Source organism: Erpetoichthys calabaricus, chromosome 16 (assembly GCF_900747795.2).
Source record: "Erpetoichthys calabaricus chromosome 16, fErpCal1.3, whole genome shotgun sequence".
Lineage (NCBI taxonomy): Eukaryota > Metazoa > Chordata > Cladistia > Polypteriformes > Polypteridae > Erpetoichthys > Erpetoichthys calabaricus.
Window position 1 is genome coordinate 94,347,271 of NC_041409.2, and position 16,650 is coordinate 94,363,920.

At 46.8% G+C, this 16,650-nt stretch overlaps 1 protein-coding gene across 2 annotated transcripts in view; it reads right to left on the reverse strand.

Moving 5' to 3' along the window:
* ttyh1 (tweety family member 1) overlaps positions 1 to 14,150 on the reverse strand; it is a 48,465-nt gene extending 34,315 nt beyond the window's left edge. Inside the window, exons 1-2 of one of the 2 annotated variants that reach the window (XM_028821949.2) lie at positions 13,584 to 14,150; positions 4,976 to 5,211 (exon numbers count right to left, since the gene is read on the reverse strand). In XM_028821949.2, the coding sequence (XP_028677782.1) occupies positions 4,976 to 5,211; positions 13,584 to 13,709 (362 nt within the window). In that variant the 5' untranslated portion in view covers positions 13,710 to 14,150. The remainder of the gene's footprint in view (positions 1 to 4,975; positions 5,212 to 13,583) is intronic. The other variant, XM_028821948.2, reaches the window with a different exon arrangement.
* Positions 14,151 to 16,650: the final 2,500 nt, after the last annotated feature.

A 16,650-nucleotide genomic window follows, 5' to 3' on the forward strand; every position in this document is an offset into this window, starting at 1 on the left:
TGGGGTTTGATTTAAAGATAAAAATTGAAGCTACCTCATTTTGTAGTTTTTTATAAACTATATGTGATAATTAAAATACTGTATATTTAAAAAATCTCATTTCCGGGTGGAATATTCCTTTGATCTTTTAGTTGTTTTTTTTTTTTTTAATATAATTCTATATGTCATGTGTTATGATTTGCAATCTTCTTTATTTTTCCTGGGTTTTTATTTATAGTTAAAAAGCAAAGCTGTCTCATTTTGTAGTTTTTATAAACTATATATGATAATTCACATATATTTAAAAAATCTAATTTCCGGGTGCAGTATTCCTTTGATCTTTTGGTTGTTTTTCTTTTATATATATAATTCTTATATTATGTTTTATGATTTGCAATCTTCTTTATTTTTCTTGGGTTTTTATTTATAGTTAAAAACCAAAGCTATCTCATTTTGTAGTTTTGCATAAACTACAGGGGAAAATTAACATCTGTTTAAAAAATCTTGTTTCCGGGTGGTGTATTCCTGTGATCTTTCGGTTGTTTGCTTTTTTAAATATAATTTTATTTATGTGTTATGATTTGCAGTCTTTTTATTTTTTACTGCAGTCTGATTTAAACTTAAAAATTGAAACAATCGCATTTTGTAGTTTTTTATAAACTTCATTGGATAATTAACATACTGCATATTTAAAAAAATCTCATTTCCAGGTGGTGTATTCCTTTGATCTTTTGGTTGTTTCTTTTTTTTTAGATATAACTCCATATATTATGTGTTACGATTTGCAGTCTACTTTATTTTTTACTGGAGTTTCGTTGAAAGTTAAAAATTGAAACTATCTTATTCTGGAGTTTTTTTTATAAACTACATGGGATAAGTAACACATATTTAAAAATGTTTCTTGTTTTTTTAAATCTTACTCTGTACATTCGGAGTTCTATTTGTGATTTTATGTATATATTTTTATGGTTTCGGTTGTGTTTAGTACTTGCTATCTTTCACTGTTATCTGCTCTGTCTCCTCTTTGTTGAACCACAGGGGGTGGGACCACCTGATGACGCTCTGAGCCCCCCAACAGTGCAGATGGAGAGGCTGCTGGCATTGCTGTGTTTAGATTTTGCATTTCGTTCCTTTTGCCCCCCTGCTTTGATTAAGGTACAGTTTTTGTTTTATGTTATTTTCTTTGACTTTTTTTGCTTGCCTTGCTGTGCTCCTGTTTTGAATCTTCTTCAATAAACATTTACATACTAAATCATTTCACATTCCCTTATTATTCACTTTACTACACTTTGCTCTCCTGACATTTTGTGACATTTTGACTTTACAAGCCTGAGCCCCCATTTTTGGGCCTGGTCAGACTAGAAGCCTGCCTTTTGAGTTTGGGGCTGAGCCGCCTGGGGTGAGGCCCATTCTGTGCACTCATTCCGGCTCCGGCCTTTTGTGGTTTTTTAGACGCGGCCTGGAGCCGCAGTCACGACACACACAATATGGTGGTACTTAAGATAACAGCAATGTGGCATCAAAAACCTAACATGAAATATAAAGAAATGCTACGAAAACATATTTATATTATCAAAAATAGTGAGTGTGTGTGTGTGTGTGTGTGTAAGGAATAGAAAATAATACATAAAAAATCAGATTCTGCCCTTTGTCGAAATAACAAGGTATTCTCTTGAATTAGTGGGAGAATCAGAGGCCTTAATAAAAACGTAGTACTGCTGTCCAGCAGGGGTCTACAAAGTCAGTCCTGGGGATCCGGAATGGCGTGAGGTTTTTGTTCCCACAGAACGTCTTAGTGAGAGGTCAGTTATTGGTGCTGAAACACAACTACGGCTCATGCAGCACTTTAATGCTCCACGTTAGTCGCCTCGCTTGTTAAGACTCCACACCCCTAACAGCTCATTTTAGTCTTAAACGCCGCCTGCCTGGCTTTTTAATGGCTTACTGTTAGTCAAACGATGCAAACGACATGAAAACATCAGCAGCCCTCCATAAAACGGGGTTTCCACTTGCGCTTCTGTGTGTTTTCATCGTGAAACAAACCAATAAAAGCGAATCAGACCTGCTATGGCCAAAGACTGGTGTCGACTTGAATACTTGGATTGGAACAAAAAGGTCTTTGGGATCAACTTTATAGACCCCTGAAACTACAAGTCTCTGTAACAGTGAAACATAGAGCGGACCCCCGCTAGACATAGTGCCTTGCGTGATCAGAATTAACAACACGACAACAGACGCATTTCTGTTAACGTCCACATCCTCCTCCTGGGATAAATCTGAGCTTTGTGTTCACTGAATATCCTGAGCCCACCCAGTCCACACTAATGTGGATAACACAGATGGACAAGTGAAGAAACAACACAGCAGATCCTGTCATCTCAGAAGACGGTGTTTCTTAAATGTGGGCAGCGACCTCCTTCACATGTCCTACAACTCTGTGATGGCCAGCGTGCTGTGCTGGGCTGGTCACATCACTTCAAGAGGGGACCACCAAATCAACAACCTCATTAAAAGGGCTGGTTCAGATATGGGGTGCACTCTGGACCCCCTGGAGGTTTTAAGCGAAGGAGAGAATGAAAACAAAACTGAGTGCCATTATGAACAACGCTGCACAAACCATCTCTGTGACACAACAACACTGAGGACTTACAGACAACAAATCACTCAGCAGAAGAAAAGCTATGGGGTGGAGGGGGGGCTCCTTTATATCAACAGCAATACGCCTGTATAGTGCCTTACTGGGACTGCACTGTTATCTATCTATCATATAGTGCCTTTCATATCTATAATAATAATTAATAATTATTTGCATTTATATAGCATTTTTCTCACTACTCAAAGCGCTTAGCAATTGCAGGTTAAGGGCCTTGCTCAAGGGCCCAACAGAACAGAGTCCCTTTTGGCATTTATGGGATTCAAACCGGCAACCTTCCAATTGCCAGTGCAGATCCCTAGCCTCAGAGCCACCACTATCTATCTATCTATCTATCTATCTATCTATCTATCTATCTATCTATCTATTATATAGTGCCTTTCCTATCTATCTATCTATTATATAGTGCCTTTCCTATCTATCTATCTATTATATAGTGCCTTTCCTATCTATCTATCTATCTATCATATAGTGCCTTTCCTATGTATCTATCTATCATATAGTGCCTTTCCTATCTATCATATAGTGCCTTTCCTATCTATCTATCATATAGTGCCTTTCCTATCTATCTATCATATAGTGCCTTTCCTATCTATCTATCTATCTATCTATCTATCTTCCGTATGTTTGTTTGTGCTCCCCACCTGTTTTATTAATTTGATTTTTGGAAATTGGGTAATGAATTTTAACCTTAGCAGCAGCAGCACCACAGTGACCTGTCAACTCACCTTTGATTTTCAAGTCCGTCCCCTGCTTCTATTACAACTATATTTGCCTGTATGAGATTTTTCTTGTGGTTTTGGAGTTTCTTTTTTTGGACATCCTTGCAGATTTGTACCTACTGTACATCCATTCTACATTTCTTTCTGAACTGTGCTCTTAAAGGCTTGAGATCTGTTAGAAAAGAAAAAAACTTTCTTTCTTTCTCTTTTTTGATGCTTTTTGTATTGGTTAAAGTCTAATAAAAGGTATATTTAAAACCCAAACTCTTTCTTTCGTTATCTTGCTATATTGTGCCTTTTTTGTTGACATTACAAAACCTGTCGGATCTAATCAATAACATTTTAGAATAAACATTTATATTAGGGAGTAGGACTCCTTTGTCTCTTCACTCCTCTCAAACCTTCTACTCGGGCTGTTGGCCTTTCTCTCTTTCTCACGGGTGAAGGTTGAATTGAGTTTAGTTTTGTTAAGATTGACTTGATTTATGGAATGTTACTTGCTTTCAATAAATTCAATAAAAGATAAAAAAAAGTGCATATCTGTCTCCATTTTTCTTTCCTTTACTAGACGGTTTTTTTCTTCTCTCTAGTTTTCTATTACAGAAAACAAAATGTTTTCGTTTTTGCCAATGTTTTCTTTCTTTCTTGTTATATAGCGTCTTTCGTTGTAAACATAACTACAAAGCCCTTATTAACTCTTTCCTCCCCTGTCTCGCCTACTGTACGATAACCAAACCAAGCGACGGGTTTCAGTTTTCGCTAAAATCCGCTTTTTTAAAAATGTAGCGACGTGCATCAGAATGCCGGGCACGTGCGCCCCTCTGCCCGCTACCCCTGGTATTCTTTTGCCCCCTCACGTCTGCAGTCTGTCGGATTTGCTTGTCGCGCTCCGTGTCTTTGGCCCCCCAGCCCCCGAGGTGTCCTCTCCTGTTTTTGAATATTATGTCGGTCGAGTAGAGCGGATCAATGCCCCGCTGTCCTTTGTGTGCATTTTACTTTGCCTCCGCTCTTTCCCTTCATCTCCCCCGTCACTTCTGGACAGACGAGCCCCGGCGGCTCTCTCTTCGTAAAGAGGTCACGATGGCAGAGCGCTTTGTTTTCCGCACACCGCCCCGCAATGGTTCAGCCCGACTCGTTTAATCCCCCCGCCGTGCGGTGCAGTTGGTTCGCTCCAGGCTTAGTGACCCAGTTCCTGCAGAACGCGCACGTCTAATTCCCGGGAGGGGAGGGGCGGCAGCGGGGAGATGAGGGGCGATGTGAAGGCAGTTGTATGGGTGTGTGTTTGGGGAGGGGGGGTAATGAAGACCCTGTCAGAGGGCTACAGCTGCTCTTATGTCGCTTTGTACTTAACCCGTGCGCGCTTTCTGAAAGGGGCTATATATACGGTAAAGGCTTTTATTTTAGATTGAACCCCTCATCGCAGGACTGACTGAGATCAATCACTGCACCTCTCCACCCTTCATTGCCTGTTCCTCCGTTATATTTTGGTGTGTTATTGTCATGGGGGCTGATGGGGAAGCCATTAACAATTGAGTTAGGACACACTGACTGGGGATTCTGTGCTACCACAATTTCCAAAGGATGCCCCGGTGGGCTTCCCTGCATGCGTTCCCAGGCTCACCAGCAGATGATGACAGCCCCTACAGTACCCCAAGTGACGCAGCAGAGTTGGCGGGCCCTCTTGTGCCCCCGTCCACCAGGCATGTCGTCGTCGTCCTCATCGTCCGAGTCGTCGGAGTCGCCGTCGGGGTCACCTTTTCGTCGGCGGCAGCAGCAGTGCCGGATCAGGTAGGACACGATGATGAGAAAAGAAAGCAGCAAGCCGAATCCCGAGAGGCTGGAGAGCAGGAGCAGCGTCTGTGGAGAGAGCCAGGCCACCCAGTGAGAGCAGGCACTTCATCGATTGTCACTCATTTTACCCTCTTAGCCGGGAGAGACGGGGTTAAGTAGCTTGTCATCCCTCTGAAGAGATGCTCAGTCTGTATATAGCCCTGGGGGGGGGATCGGGGTCGGGGAGCGGGGGGGTTGGTTTACAAAGCAGTACATGTGACTCGCTGACGACTGCATATCATGGATGAGAAACGAGAGTAGGTCACACGTGCGGAAGAAGACGGCCGAGAGCCTGAATATTTAATGCCACACATGTGCTGCCATTAAAATTGCATGAGACCACCGCTAATATTGGGGCTGCCCACTCTCGGCTCATTACACCCACCCGGTGTCATTTTGGAGACCATCACAGAGCCACCAGTTTTGCCAGCCTTGCCAACCTTCATAACACGCCAGTATGGCAACCAGTGAGGGACTGGGGTGGTCACTGAGACGACAAGGTGGGCTGAAGGTGGAGTGGTGAAGGTGAATGGAGAGGCGGACGAGAGGAAACGGAGCAGGGGCGCTGGAGGAGAGGAGAAGGGAAAAGGAGGTACGGTCATGTGAAAAAGTAAGTGCACCCCATCTTCATGCAAGCAGAGCCCACAGGTAAACGTGACAGACACGTCAAGTGGACGCGGCGCATTCGCCGGAATAACAAAAACGAGGAGACGTCAACTGGGAAAAAGTAAGTCGGCCCCTACATTTGTCACCACTTCAAATCCATCAGATTCGATTTGGGTGCTCCAGATGAGGTGCCAACAATTAGAACCTCCATAAGCAGCATGAAGGTGCACCCAAAACCTCAGACATCGAGGGTCCGCTGTTTTCTTTCCCATCAACGTGTGTGGGGTCACCATGCTGAGATCAAAAGAGGCCACCAGATGGAAGGTTGTGGGCGTCTATGAGGATCTACCAAAATCACCAAATTATTGGAGGTCAATCATTCCACTGTAAGGAGAATCAACTACAAGTAGCATAGGTTTCAGATGACTGCCGACTGGTCCAGCCCAAGAGTTGACCACTAAGAGTGGTCTCCACAAACCCCCCTCAGATTTCATTCATTCATTCAAAGCAACAGTTGATGTCAAAGTGCAAAAGCTGGGTGAGGATACCGAGACAGGAGCGGTTAAACGGGGTCAGCCCCCCATGTACTGGAAGTGACGTCTGCTTGGAGAACAGGAGGACGACAGGTCACGGATGAGGAGGGTTTTGGGAAGATGGGGGAGGACAGGGTTAGACAAGGGTCTAGGAAGTGTCTGAGATCTACACGATGTTCATTTACATAATCTTCAGGAGTTGGGGGCTCCCATGACCACCAGTCGTGTAATCCACTCGGCGTCCAACCGCTCTGCGACTCACCCTGAGTAAATCGTACATCACCGTGGTGGGCTCTGCACGTGCGAGAGCGGGCAACCGATGAGTAGCTCAATAAATGAACGCAGGGTCGACACAAGAAATGAGGAACGTGGGAGTTTTGGGACCTTGTCTGTCTGAAATGCCACGACAGAGTGGCAAAAAGAAAGACAAAAAAAGGGGGGGGCTGAGGCGGCAGCTGTAAACCCACGGCCACTGGCATCACCAGGCAGAATGCGACACTTTGGAAATGTGAAATTGTGCCGGAGAGTCGTCACGAGACGTGATGTTTGTCATCTCTTGCGGTTCATTGTTGTGTCAAGTGTGATTTTCAGGGGATGAGTTTGGCATCCATTTTCAGCGAGAAGTTGTCTAACGTGTCACTGGCTTTGGTGGGTTGAGGTTGTGACATGATGGGATGGACGCCACATGGGCAACCTGATGGTAGGGATGACATGGTTTATACACTTGGATATGAAACTATGGAGATCGGGATTAATGGCACAAGAACAGTGGCCAAGGTGACAATCTGAGGGATGGTAAACTGTAAAGGTGTTTGTGTATGAATACTGAAAGGTGGTGACAAACAGCCAGGCATTGGGTAAGTGGAACGTGGGTGACTGAGCTGTCACTGAGCCTGGACATGATGAGGAGATAACAAGGAGGTAGGGTGGGGTCTTCAGGTAGGGTGTGTTAAGATGGCTGGAGAATAAGATGACAGCCAGTTCAGGACGGGCGGGTGGCCAATTTCAGATATTCATGCCACAGTGAAGCAGAGCGGAAGATAAAAAGTAAAAAAATGATTTTCTTTTCAGGTCATCAGATCACTAATTAATTATCGAGTAGCAGACGTTGGGCAGCCTCATCACGAAGTCCAAGCACAGTCAGCAGGACAAAGTGGGAAAGAAGAACAAGGCGACAAAATCAGAGACAGAAGGAGGGATGAAGTCACCCTGACATTGCTGACCCTCGACAAACAGAGTGGTCCATCACTGATGGGACGTTTGGGTGGTAGATCCTAAACCTAACACGACGTAAAATTCTCAGACATGCTTAAAAAACAATTTAGAACCATTCCAGGGGGGAGAGGGTATACGGCAGGATGGCAGTCAATTATAGGGCCCATTCATTGGGGTGGGGTTATGGGTAATGGACACCACCAGTTAACCAAACTTGTATGTCACCAGTGATGGGGAAGAAAAACCTCACGAGAAGAAGATGGACCCTGAATCCATGAGCCATCCCACAGCTAAAACCACTGCATCAACGTGCCAGGCAGCTCTCAAACAGGAACAAAACCAGGAGACCAAAGTGCCCAATGCCAGCACAGTCCGAAAGTCTAACAAATGAGTGCCACGTATCAGCTACTTTTATGTAACATGGTGCCCAAGGCATCTTTGGGTTCGGGTTAGGCAGGGCGTCTTATGGCTGAGCAGATACACAGGGTGATTATAATGCACAGCCTAGCAACACCAAAGCATACAAAATTCAGCGCTGGCATGAGCAAATGACCCCCCAAATATGACAGAAACGCTCCAGATTGTGACACTGTGAGAGTGGGATAAGGTGGGTGTGATGACATTATGAGATGTCACGGCGGCTGGTGTGATTAGGTGACAAGTGCTGAGTCATAGGTCATTGGAGTCACAGGCGTCGTGTGTGTGTCAGGGTGGGAGGTGCAGATTAGAGAAGCGGGCTGGTGGCGCATTTGGGACGGTTGGCATGGTGGCACACAGGTTAACTCTGCTGCCTCATACATGTAGTAGGAGGTGCAGCTTAGAGAAGCGGGCTGGTGGCGCATTTGGGACGGTTGGCATGGTGGCACACAGGTTAACTCTGCTGCCTCATACATGTAGTAGGAGGTGCAGCTTAGAGAAGCGGGCTGGTGGTGCATGTGGAATGGTTGGCATGGTGGCACACAGGTTAACTCTGCTGCCTCATACATGTAGTAGGAGGTGCAGATTAGAGAAGCGGGCTGGTGGTGCATGTGGGATGGTTGGCATGGTGGCACACAGGTTAACTCTGCTGCCTCATACATGTAGTAGGAGGTGCAGATTAGAGAAGCGGGCTGGTGGCGCATGTGGGATGGTTGGCATGGTGGCACACAGGTTAGCTCTGCTGCCTCATACATGTAGTAGGAGGTGCAGATTAGAGAAGCGGGCTGGTGGCGCATGTGGGATGGTTGGCATGGTGGCACACAGGTTAGCTCTGCTGCCTCATACATGTAGTAGGAGGTGAGATTAGAGAAGCAGGCAGGTGATTTGTGGGGCTGGCACATGTAGGATGGTTGGCATGGTGGCACACAGGTTAGCTCTGCTGCCCCATGGATGTGATGTCCCGAGTTCAGATTCTACACTGACGTCCAACTTGATGACAACTGACATGTTTTGTGAATGTCCCCCCAATTCACCCCCCCATATCTGCCTGGGCTTTCCTCCAGGTACTCATCCAGGTTTTCATCCCACATCCCCGACAACGTGGACACCCAGTCATTTAATGCAGTGCTGTATTTCACACTCTTGGTGATTCAATCATTCTATGAATGAGGGGATTGGCTTGTGCACCCCTTGGTCATTTCGGTACATGGTGACTAAAGCATTTTATTAAGTGGGAAGGAGGAGGGATGGAATTGGTGAAAAGGTCCCTTACTGTCACGGGCCCCGAGGAATGCTCCCAGAATTCCTTTAAGGTAGACTCATCCCTTGTGGGCTGTGCTCCCCCACTTCCATACATATATAAGGTTTTAGGCTTGGATACGGAGGGAGTGTTGGGGGACCCCCCTCATACATAATAACGCTAGGTGATAGAGAGATTAGAATACCTGAGGGGATGGGGGTCTCCCTTCCTACAATTCCCAAGAGACAGCAGCCAATTAACACACACGGCATTACGGTACTAAGAGGTTGTGCCAGTTCTGCATACTGGTGTGTGCCAGGTGACTTCAACATGCTACCAGTACGCATGAAAGTACTCCAACCAATCCAGGTATGGAGTTTCAGTGAGAAGCAGACCACTTCAGCCACTCAATGGGGGGATTATTAGTTGGAAATATGAGGTGGGGTCATGAGATATGGATCGATGTAATCAGGTTGTGAAGTGGTGGGAGTGAGATAATGAGGTGACCGTCAAAGGAAATGACTTGGTGAGATCAGGTCATGGGGTACAAAGAAGTGAGGCAGAGACTGGTAACAAGAAGGAGATTGATGGGTGAGGAGGTTAGGGGCATGTGCCAGAGAGATCGACATTCCAGTGTATAATTAGAAGACGGGATTGTAAGACCAGGTCAGGAGGTGTTGGGGGATACACAAGTGTGAAGAAAAGCTGTGAGGTAAAGAGAAGTGGGCAAGAGTTGGCCAAGGGCTACAAGGGGGTACAGTCCTAAGGTTAGGGGAATGAGATGATGCTTGTAGGATACAAAGTGAAACAACCAAGTTGGCGAAGTGGGGAGTGAGACAGGGGCAATTGTGGGAAATGGTCAGCAATGTGAACCTGTAAGTGTGGGGTGGTGAAACTCTGTGAAGTGAAGACTCCGGCTGAGGTAGTGAGATTGCTGTTGGAGAATTAGGGCAACTGTTGTGTGACGAGGCCATACGTGAGAAGAAAAGTGAGATGGAATATAAGAGGGGAGGCATGGAGTAGTAACACAACACGTTGAGAATTCAGCTGATTGATGTGACCTTTGGAGATCCTGGGACGGAAGATGGTCGGGAGGTAGTAGTTAGTCAAAGTTATAAGGTAAAGGGAACGTGAAATTTGGTTTTGGGATCAGGCACGGAAGAGTAAGACGGCAGTTGGAAGATCTGGGTGAAGTATAGTAAGGTTGTGAAGTATGGAGGAGGTAAGGAAGAGGAATGTTGAGGGATACTAGTTGGTCTTTCGAAGTTGTAAGGTTAAAGAAAAGTGAGATTTGTGTCATGGGATACAGAACGTGGGACTGGGGTGTCAGACATGGAAGAACATGATGGCAGGTGGGGATTTGAGTGATGTATGGTAAGGCTTTGAGGCATGTGGGGTGGTGAAGCAGGGACTGGTCAGGGGATACCAGTTAGAGGCCTGCAATTGTAACAGGGAAAAGAAGATGAGATCCATGCCATGGGATATGGACTTTGTGATCGGGATGTTAGGCATCAAGATTTGATCTCCATTTTAAACAGTGTCAGTAGACAAAGCAGATAAAGGTGATGTAATTAAAAAATAAGCCCCCAAAGTACTGGTGTTGCCCCCTCAAACTGTCTCTTCATCTCTGACATCGACTGGTTTCTCCCATCCCTCCATGCAGAATCCTCTCAGGTGTGTGATGGTTGGTGAGGGAAGACCACTTGGTGAGGTGAGGTTGAAAAGCCAAGAGAAAGTGAAATGTCGAACGTGGGATGTGGACTGTGGGACCAGGTTGTGAGACAGGGGTAAATAAGATGTGATTTGGGACATCTGAGTGAATCAAAGGAACTAGCGAGGGACGGTGGAAGTAAGATAAGGGTTGGTTGGGTCATGCTAGTTTGTGAGGTGGGGTGTAAGGCAAAGAGATGGTGGGATATGGATTGCAGAGAGATATAAGGGAGGGAGATGTCCTTCAGGAGATCTGGGTGAGAAACTGGGGAGACATCAGGGGGGGGTGTTGTGTTGGTGGGATTAAGTAGTGCGATGGAGTTTGGGGGATACAACTGGAATAGGCCATGAAGTCTTAGTCTGATTGGATCAGATTGCAGAACATGGAGGACGGACTGTGGTGGCACTTGAGGGAATCTGGTCCGGTATAGTGATGTTGTGAAGTGAAGAAGGTTGAGTTAAGGGGATTCAGGGGAGTTTGTAAAAACTGGAAATGTGTGTGATGAGGTAAGATGAGATGAGTGGATTGCAAGGTCAGGTTGTGCGATACGGAGTAGCAAGATGGCAGTTGGGGATTTGGGTGGGTGTTGTGTGGTATCAGTGAGAGGGTATGAGTTAATGACATGAGGGTTTTGGTCAAGAGGTAAAGAATATAGGATCAGGATTAGCAGGACAGCTGAGGCTGTGAAATATGAGTTGGTCAAATGAGGGGACATGGTAAGGTAGAGGAAATGAGATGGAGGACCTACGATGAAGACTGTGTGACTGAGGTAGTGAGATCGCTGTTGGAGAATTAGGGCAACTGTGAGATGGAATATAAGAAGGGAGGCATGGAGTAGTAACATGACACGTTGAGAATTTAGCTGATTGATGTGACCTTTGGAGATGCTGGGATGGAAGTTGGTTAGGAGGTAGTAGTTAGTCAAAGTTATAAGGTAAAGTGAACGTGAAATTTGGTTTTGGGATCAGGCACGGAAGAGTAAGACGGCAGTTGGAAGATCTGGGTGAAGTATAGTAAGGTTGTGAAGTATGGAGGAGGTAAGAAAGAGGAATGTTGGGGGATACTAGTTAGTCTTTCGAAGTTGTAAGGTTAAAGAAAAGTGAGATTCATGTCATGGGATACAGAACGTGGGACTGGGCTGTCAGACATGGAAGAACATGATGGCAGGTGGGGATTTGAGTGATGTATGGTAAGGCTTTGAGGCATGTGGGGTGGTGAAGCAGGGACTGGTCAGGGGATACCAGTTAGAGGCCTGCAATTGTAACAGGGAAAAGAAGATGAGATCCATGCCATGGGATATGGACTTTGTGATCGGGATGTTAGGCATCAAGATTTGATCTGCGTTTTAAACAGTGTCAGTAGACAAAGCAGATAAAGGTGATGTAATTAAAAAATAAGCCCCCAAAGTACTGGTGTTGTCCCCTCAAACTGTCTCTTCATCTCTGACATCGACTGGTTTCTCCCATCCCTCCATGCAGAATCCTCTCAGGTGTGTGATGGTTGGTCAGAGAAGACCACTTGGTGAGGTGAGGTTGAAAAGCCAAGAGAAAGTGAAATGTCGAACGTGGGATGTGGACTGTGAGACCAGGTTGTGAGACAGGGGTAAATAAGATGTGATTTGGGACATCTGAGTGAATCAAAGGAACTAGTGAGGGACAGTGGAAGTAAGATTAGGGTTGGTTGGGTCATGCTAGTTTGTGAGGTGGGGTTGAAGGCAAAGAGATGGTGGAATACGGATTTTGGGTCAAGATATAAGGCATGGATGAGGTAGGATGGCATATTGTGAGGTTGTCCAGTGTGCGGGGTGTGAGATGTGGATACGAGTTAAGTGAGACGAGGGTGAAGGGTAATAAGAAGATGGGACAGCAGGAATGGGATGAGGCTGTGACATATTGGAGCTTGTGTGGAGATGCTGATCAGTAGTTACATGTGGGTGATGCTGAAAGGTATGTGGATGGCACTTGGGGGATTACAGAATGAGGTCTAGAGCAGTGGCGTTGGGGGCAGTTGAGTGATGGCCAGTGGTTGCATTAGGTGAAGTTCTGAAGCAGAGGAGGTGTGTGCTGGTTATCCTGTAAGAGTTGATGTAGGAGTAAGCAGTGTGTTTGGGACATTCATGCAAAGTTGTAAGGTTATGGAATAGTCATGGGCTAGCGGTGCAAGGTTGTAAAACACAGCATAGCGTAGTAGGAAGGATACACATTACCAGATCTGGATAGTGATTCATGCAGAAGGAGGGGGATGGTTGGGGGTACAGATTGTTCTCGTTTTCGCCTACTAAGCTCTCCTCAGTCACTCACTGCACATCCTTCAACTTCCTGGTTACGTTTTTTTTTTTTCACACCACTCACACCTTGATTTTTCTTCATCCATATCCCCAGGCGCCCCAGCTACTCACTACACCTCTTGCCACGACTCAAGTTGAAGGAAAAGTCCTCCAGCATTGAGGCGTTAAACGAGCCATCGCGCTGTTTTTTCCCCCAACTTTGTTCAGAACTTTCTGTTCAAGAGGATCACATCGAGTCTCCAGCCTCCATCCGGACGCCGCTCTGACTTTTCCCAGTTTCCTTCAGTCAATGAATCCACTTTTGGGAACCGTCAGGCACCACACTCTATAATGGACCCCCCCCCCCGTCTCCCCCCCAATTTCAAACTCCCAACAAATAGAAACGCTTACCTGCTGGTATTCCCAGTCGGCTGGCCGGAATGTACTTGCACGGACCTCCAGCCCAAAGTCCACTCGTGGAATCTGGTGACAGAGGCTGACCCAACGTGATGGAGTGTAGCCCAGAAAAGCAGACATCGCTGAAGGAGGCTGATGAAGTTAAAACGACACCAAAGTCCAACCAGGGTGCAGCTCTTTGGATTCCCTGCGCTGGTAAACCCACCCCAAAAAAAAAAAAATCAAAAAAGCTGAAATCCTGTCCCGGCAATGAAGATGAAAAAAAGCTGATGGAGTTCAGTAGGAGAGGGCAGAAGAAGAAGAAGAAGAAGAAGTGCCAGCTGGAGTGAGACGGGCAAAATAAAAGAGCTCAGTAATTAGGATTCAGAGAGACGAGGATGGGAAGACGTCCAGAGTGAGAGGCAGCGAGTGACTTGAGAGGGAAAGTGAGAGAGCGTGAGAGCGAGAGAGTGAGAGAGCGAGAGGGATGGCTGGATGAGTCAATGAGAAGGACAGAATGAGAGAGAGAGAGAGAGAGAGAGAGAGAGGTGCAGTCAGCTGGCTCCGCTGGATCAAGTGCCGTAAACAGCATGGTGGAGAACGAGGATGGAGATGGGGGTTGGGGTGTGACTATTGTGTGTGTGTGCGTGTGCGCGTGAGGCGGAGGATTGGGGGGGGGGGAGCGGGGGGGGGGGGGGAATCCGGCAGCTTAGACAGTTAACAACATCTCAGAGTTGAGGGCAGAGACTGGCATACAGCAAAGGAAGGGAGTGGGGTGGGGGAGGGTGGAGGGGGGTTTCAGCGGCCAGCTAATCGAGAGAATCCGAGTGAGAAAGCGAGAAGTGGGGGATGGACGGACGAGACCGTGGGAGTCGGGGTTGGGGGGGGGGGGCAATGCCCAATCCGTCCTCTCCACACAATGCATAACCTCCTTTGAAGGAGTGCGTCTCGGTCAGCAGACCTTTGTGTGTCCACTGGCCCTGGTCCTGTCTGATGATATCAGGACCACCCATGCGTTTAGGTTTGGGCACTGCTGCCTCAGAAATCCCAGGGTGTATGTGGAAATCCTGGGCCAGCCACTGCTTGTGTGGAGTCAGCGCGTTCCCCCCATGTCTGTGAGGTCTTTGGTTAGATGAATCAGAGAGTTCAAAGTGGTCCTGTGCGTGTGGGTGGGTGGGTGTGTGTGTGGGCAGTGGGGTTTGATGCTGTGTGCCCGATTCTACCCAGATAAGCTCCATCCTCGCACAACTCTGAAACTGATGAAGTGGCTCTGAGAGTGTTTGGTTATATCATCATATATTTAAGTTAAATGGCCATAAGATAAGGACACGTGATGGACTGGCATCCTGCCCAGAGGTGGTTCCTGCCTCGTGTCCAATGCTGTTGGGACAGGCTCAGGGGTCTCACCAAGCGGGTCATGATGTGTAATCTTATATATATATATATGGTTGAAATAGTTTTACTGTCAAATAATGCACAGAGTACGCGACACGTGTTTCACCCTAATTCTGGGCTCATCAGGCGTACACACTCACTGCACCCCCCTCTCGGGGAATCGAACCTCGGACGTCAGCGCTAGAGGCGAAGCCTATAATGTTGCGCCACAGCGTGTGGTTCGTTCATTTGACAACATGTAGATTGGGGTAATTACATTCATGGCATTCGTAGTCTGAATCACAATCTGATTGTATGGGTGGTCACCTACCAGGTAACGCTTGTGGTTGGTCAGCAAGTCGGCTAACATCTGCCACGGTGCCCTCTTTCAGTTGTGAGGGTGAAACACGTGTCGTGTACTCTTTGCATTATTTGACAGTAGAAACTATTTCAACCATTCTATGATCTGCTTCTCGCAACTGAAGGAGGGCACCATGGCGGATGTTAGCCGACTTGCTGACCAACCACAAGCGTTACCTGGTAGGTGACCACCCATACAATCAGATTGTGATTCAGACTACGAATGCCATGAATATATATATGTATACAGTATATAGGATCTTATTTATCTGTGATGGACTGGTGTCCTGTCCAGGTCTTGTGCCCAGTGTGGCCTGGATGGGCTCCGACCCCCTGAGAGTGTTCTGTTTATGGCATCTGCTGAGTTTTAACTGGCCAGTACATTGGAATGAAAGGAACTATACACAGTGTGTATTAAATGTGTGATCTTGATTGAAACTGTACTTAGGGTCATCTGTGGTAGAACACCAAAAAAACTGCAGGAATCCCCCAGACAGATTTTATAGATCAGCTGGAGCAGATAAAAACTAAGAGCCAGGGCTTTAATGACCTCTTGGGCTCGGCCATCAGCAGTGTGTCTGTCTGCGGAGACTGTGGATCTCATCGACAGGTTTACTGACCTCGGCAGTGACATTCACGTCTCTGGTGCCTCTTCCTATGAAGTCAGTAGATGGATTGTGAGAGCATGGGGGTGTCATGACGTCACTGGAAAGGAGTGTGTGGTGCTCCCGATATCCCTGCAAAAGGACGAAGCTCCAAGTCTTTACAGTCCTGTTGCTTCCTGCTTGTGAGACATGGACGCCATCCAGTGACCTGAGATGAAGACTGGACTCCTTGTGTCTCTTCAGAGAGACCTTGGCTGGTCGGATTTTGTGTTGCTCACGGAGTCCTGAATGAGGCACATGACCTGCATTGTCAGTTACGGCACTACAGCCATGTGGTGCGATTACCCCTGAGGGTGATCCTCAGTGCTGAGGACCCGAGTGGCTGGACCAGGCCAAGCGGACACCAATGTAACACCTGGCTGTGGCAGATAGAGGGTCATTTCCAGAGGTGGGACTGGACCGCGTGTCTGCCTGGGGGGTTGTCAACCGGGATCCCGAGCTGTTTCATCATGTGGTGGGTGCGGCGACGCGCTATATCAGTACCTGACCTGACCCGACCTGACCTGTGTAGATGAGGGTGGACTGAATGCTCTCCATCCATTGATAAAAGGCCCTTTGACTCCTGAGGCTTTGATTCTTCACAGTTCCTGCTTCCAGATTTGATTTCTGGTCCCCGTTTCCATAAGCTCTGCATGATCTCATCGTTTTTATGAGGGTCCTTGTGGTCTCTCCGATCTCAAAGA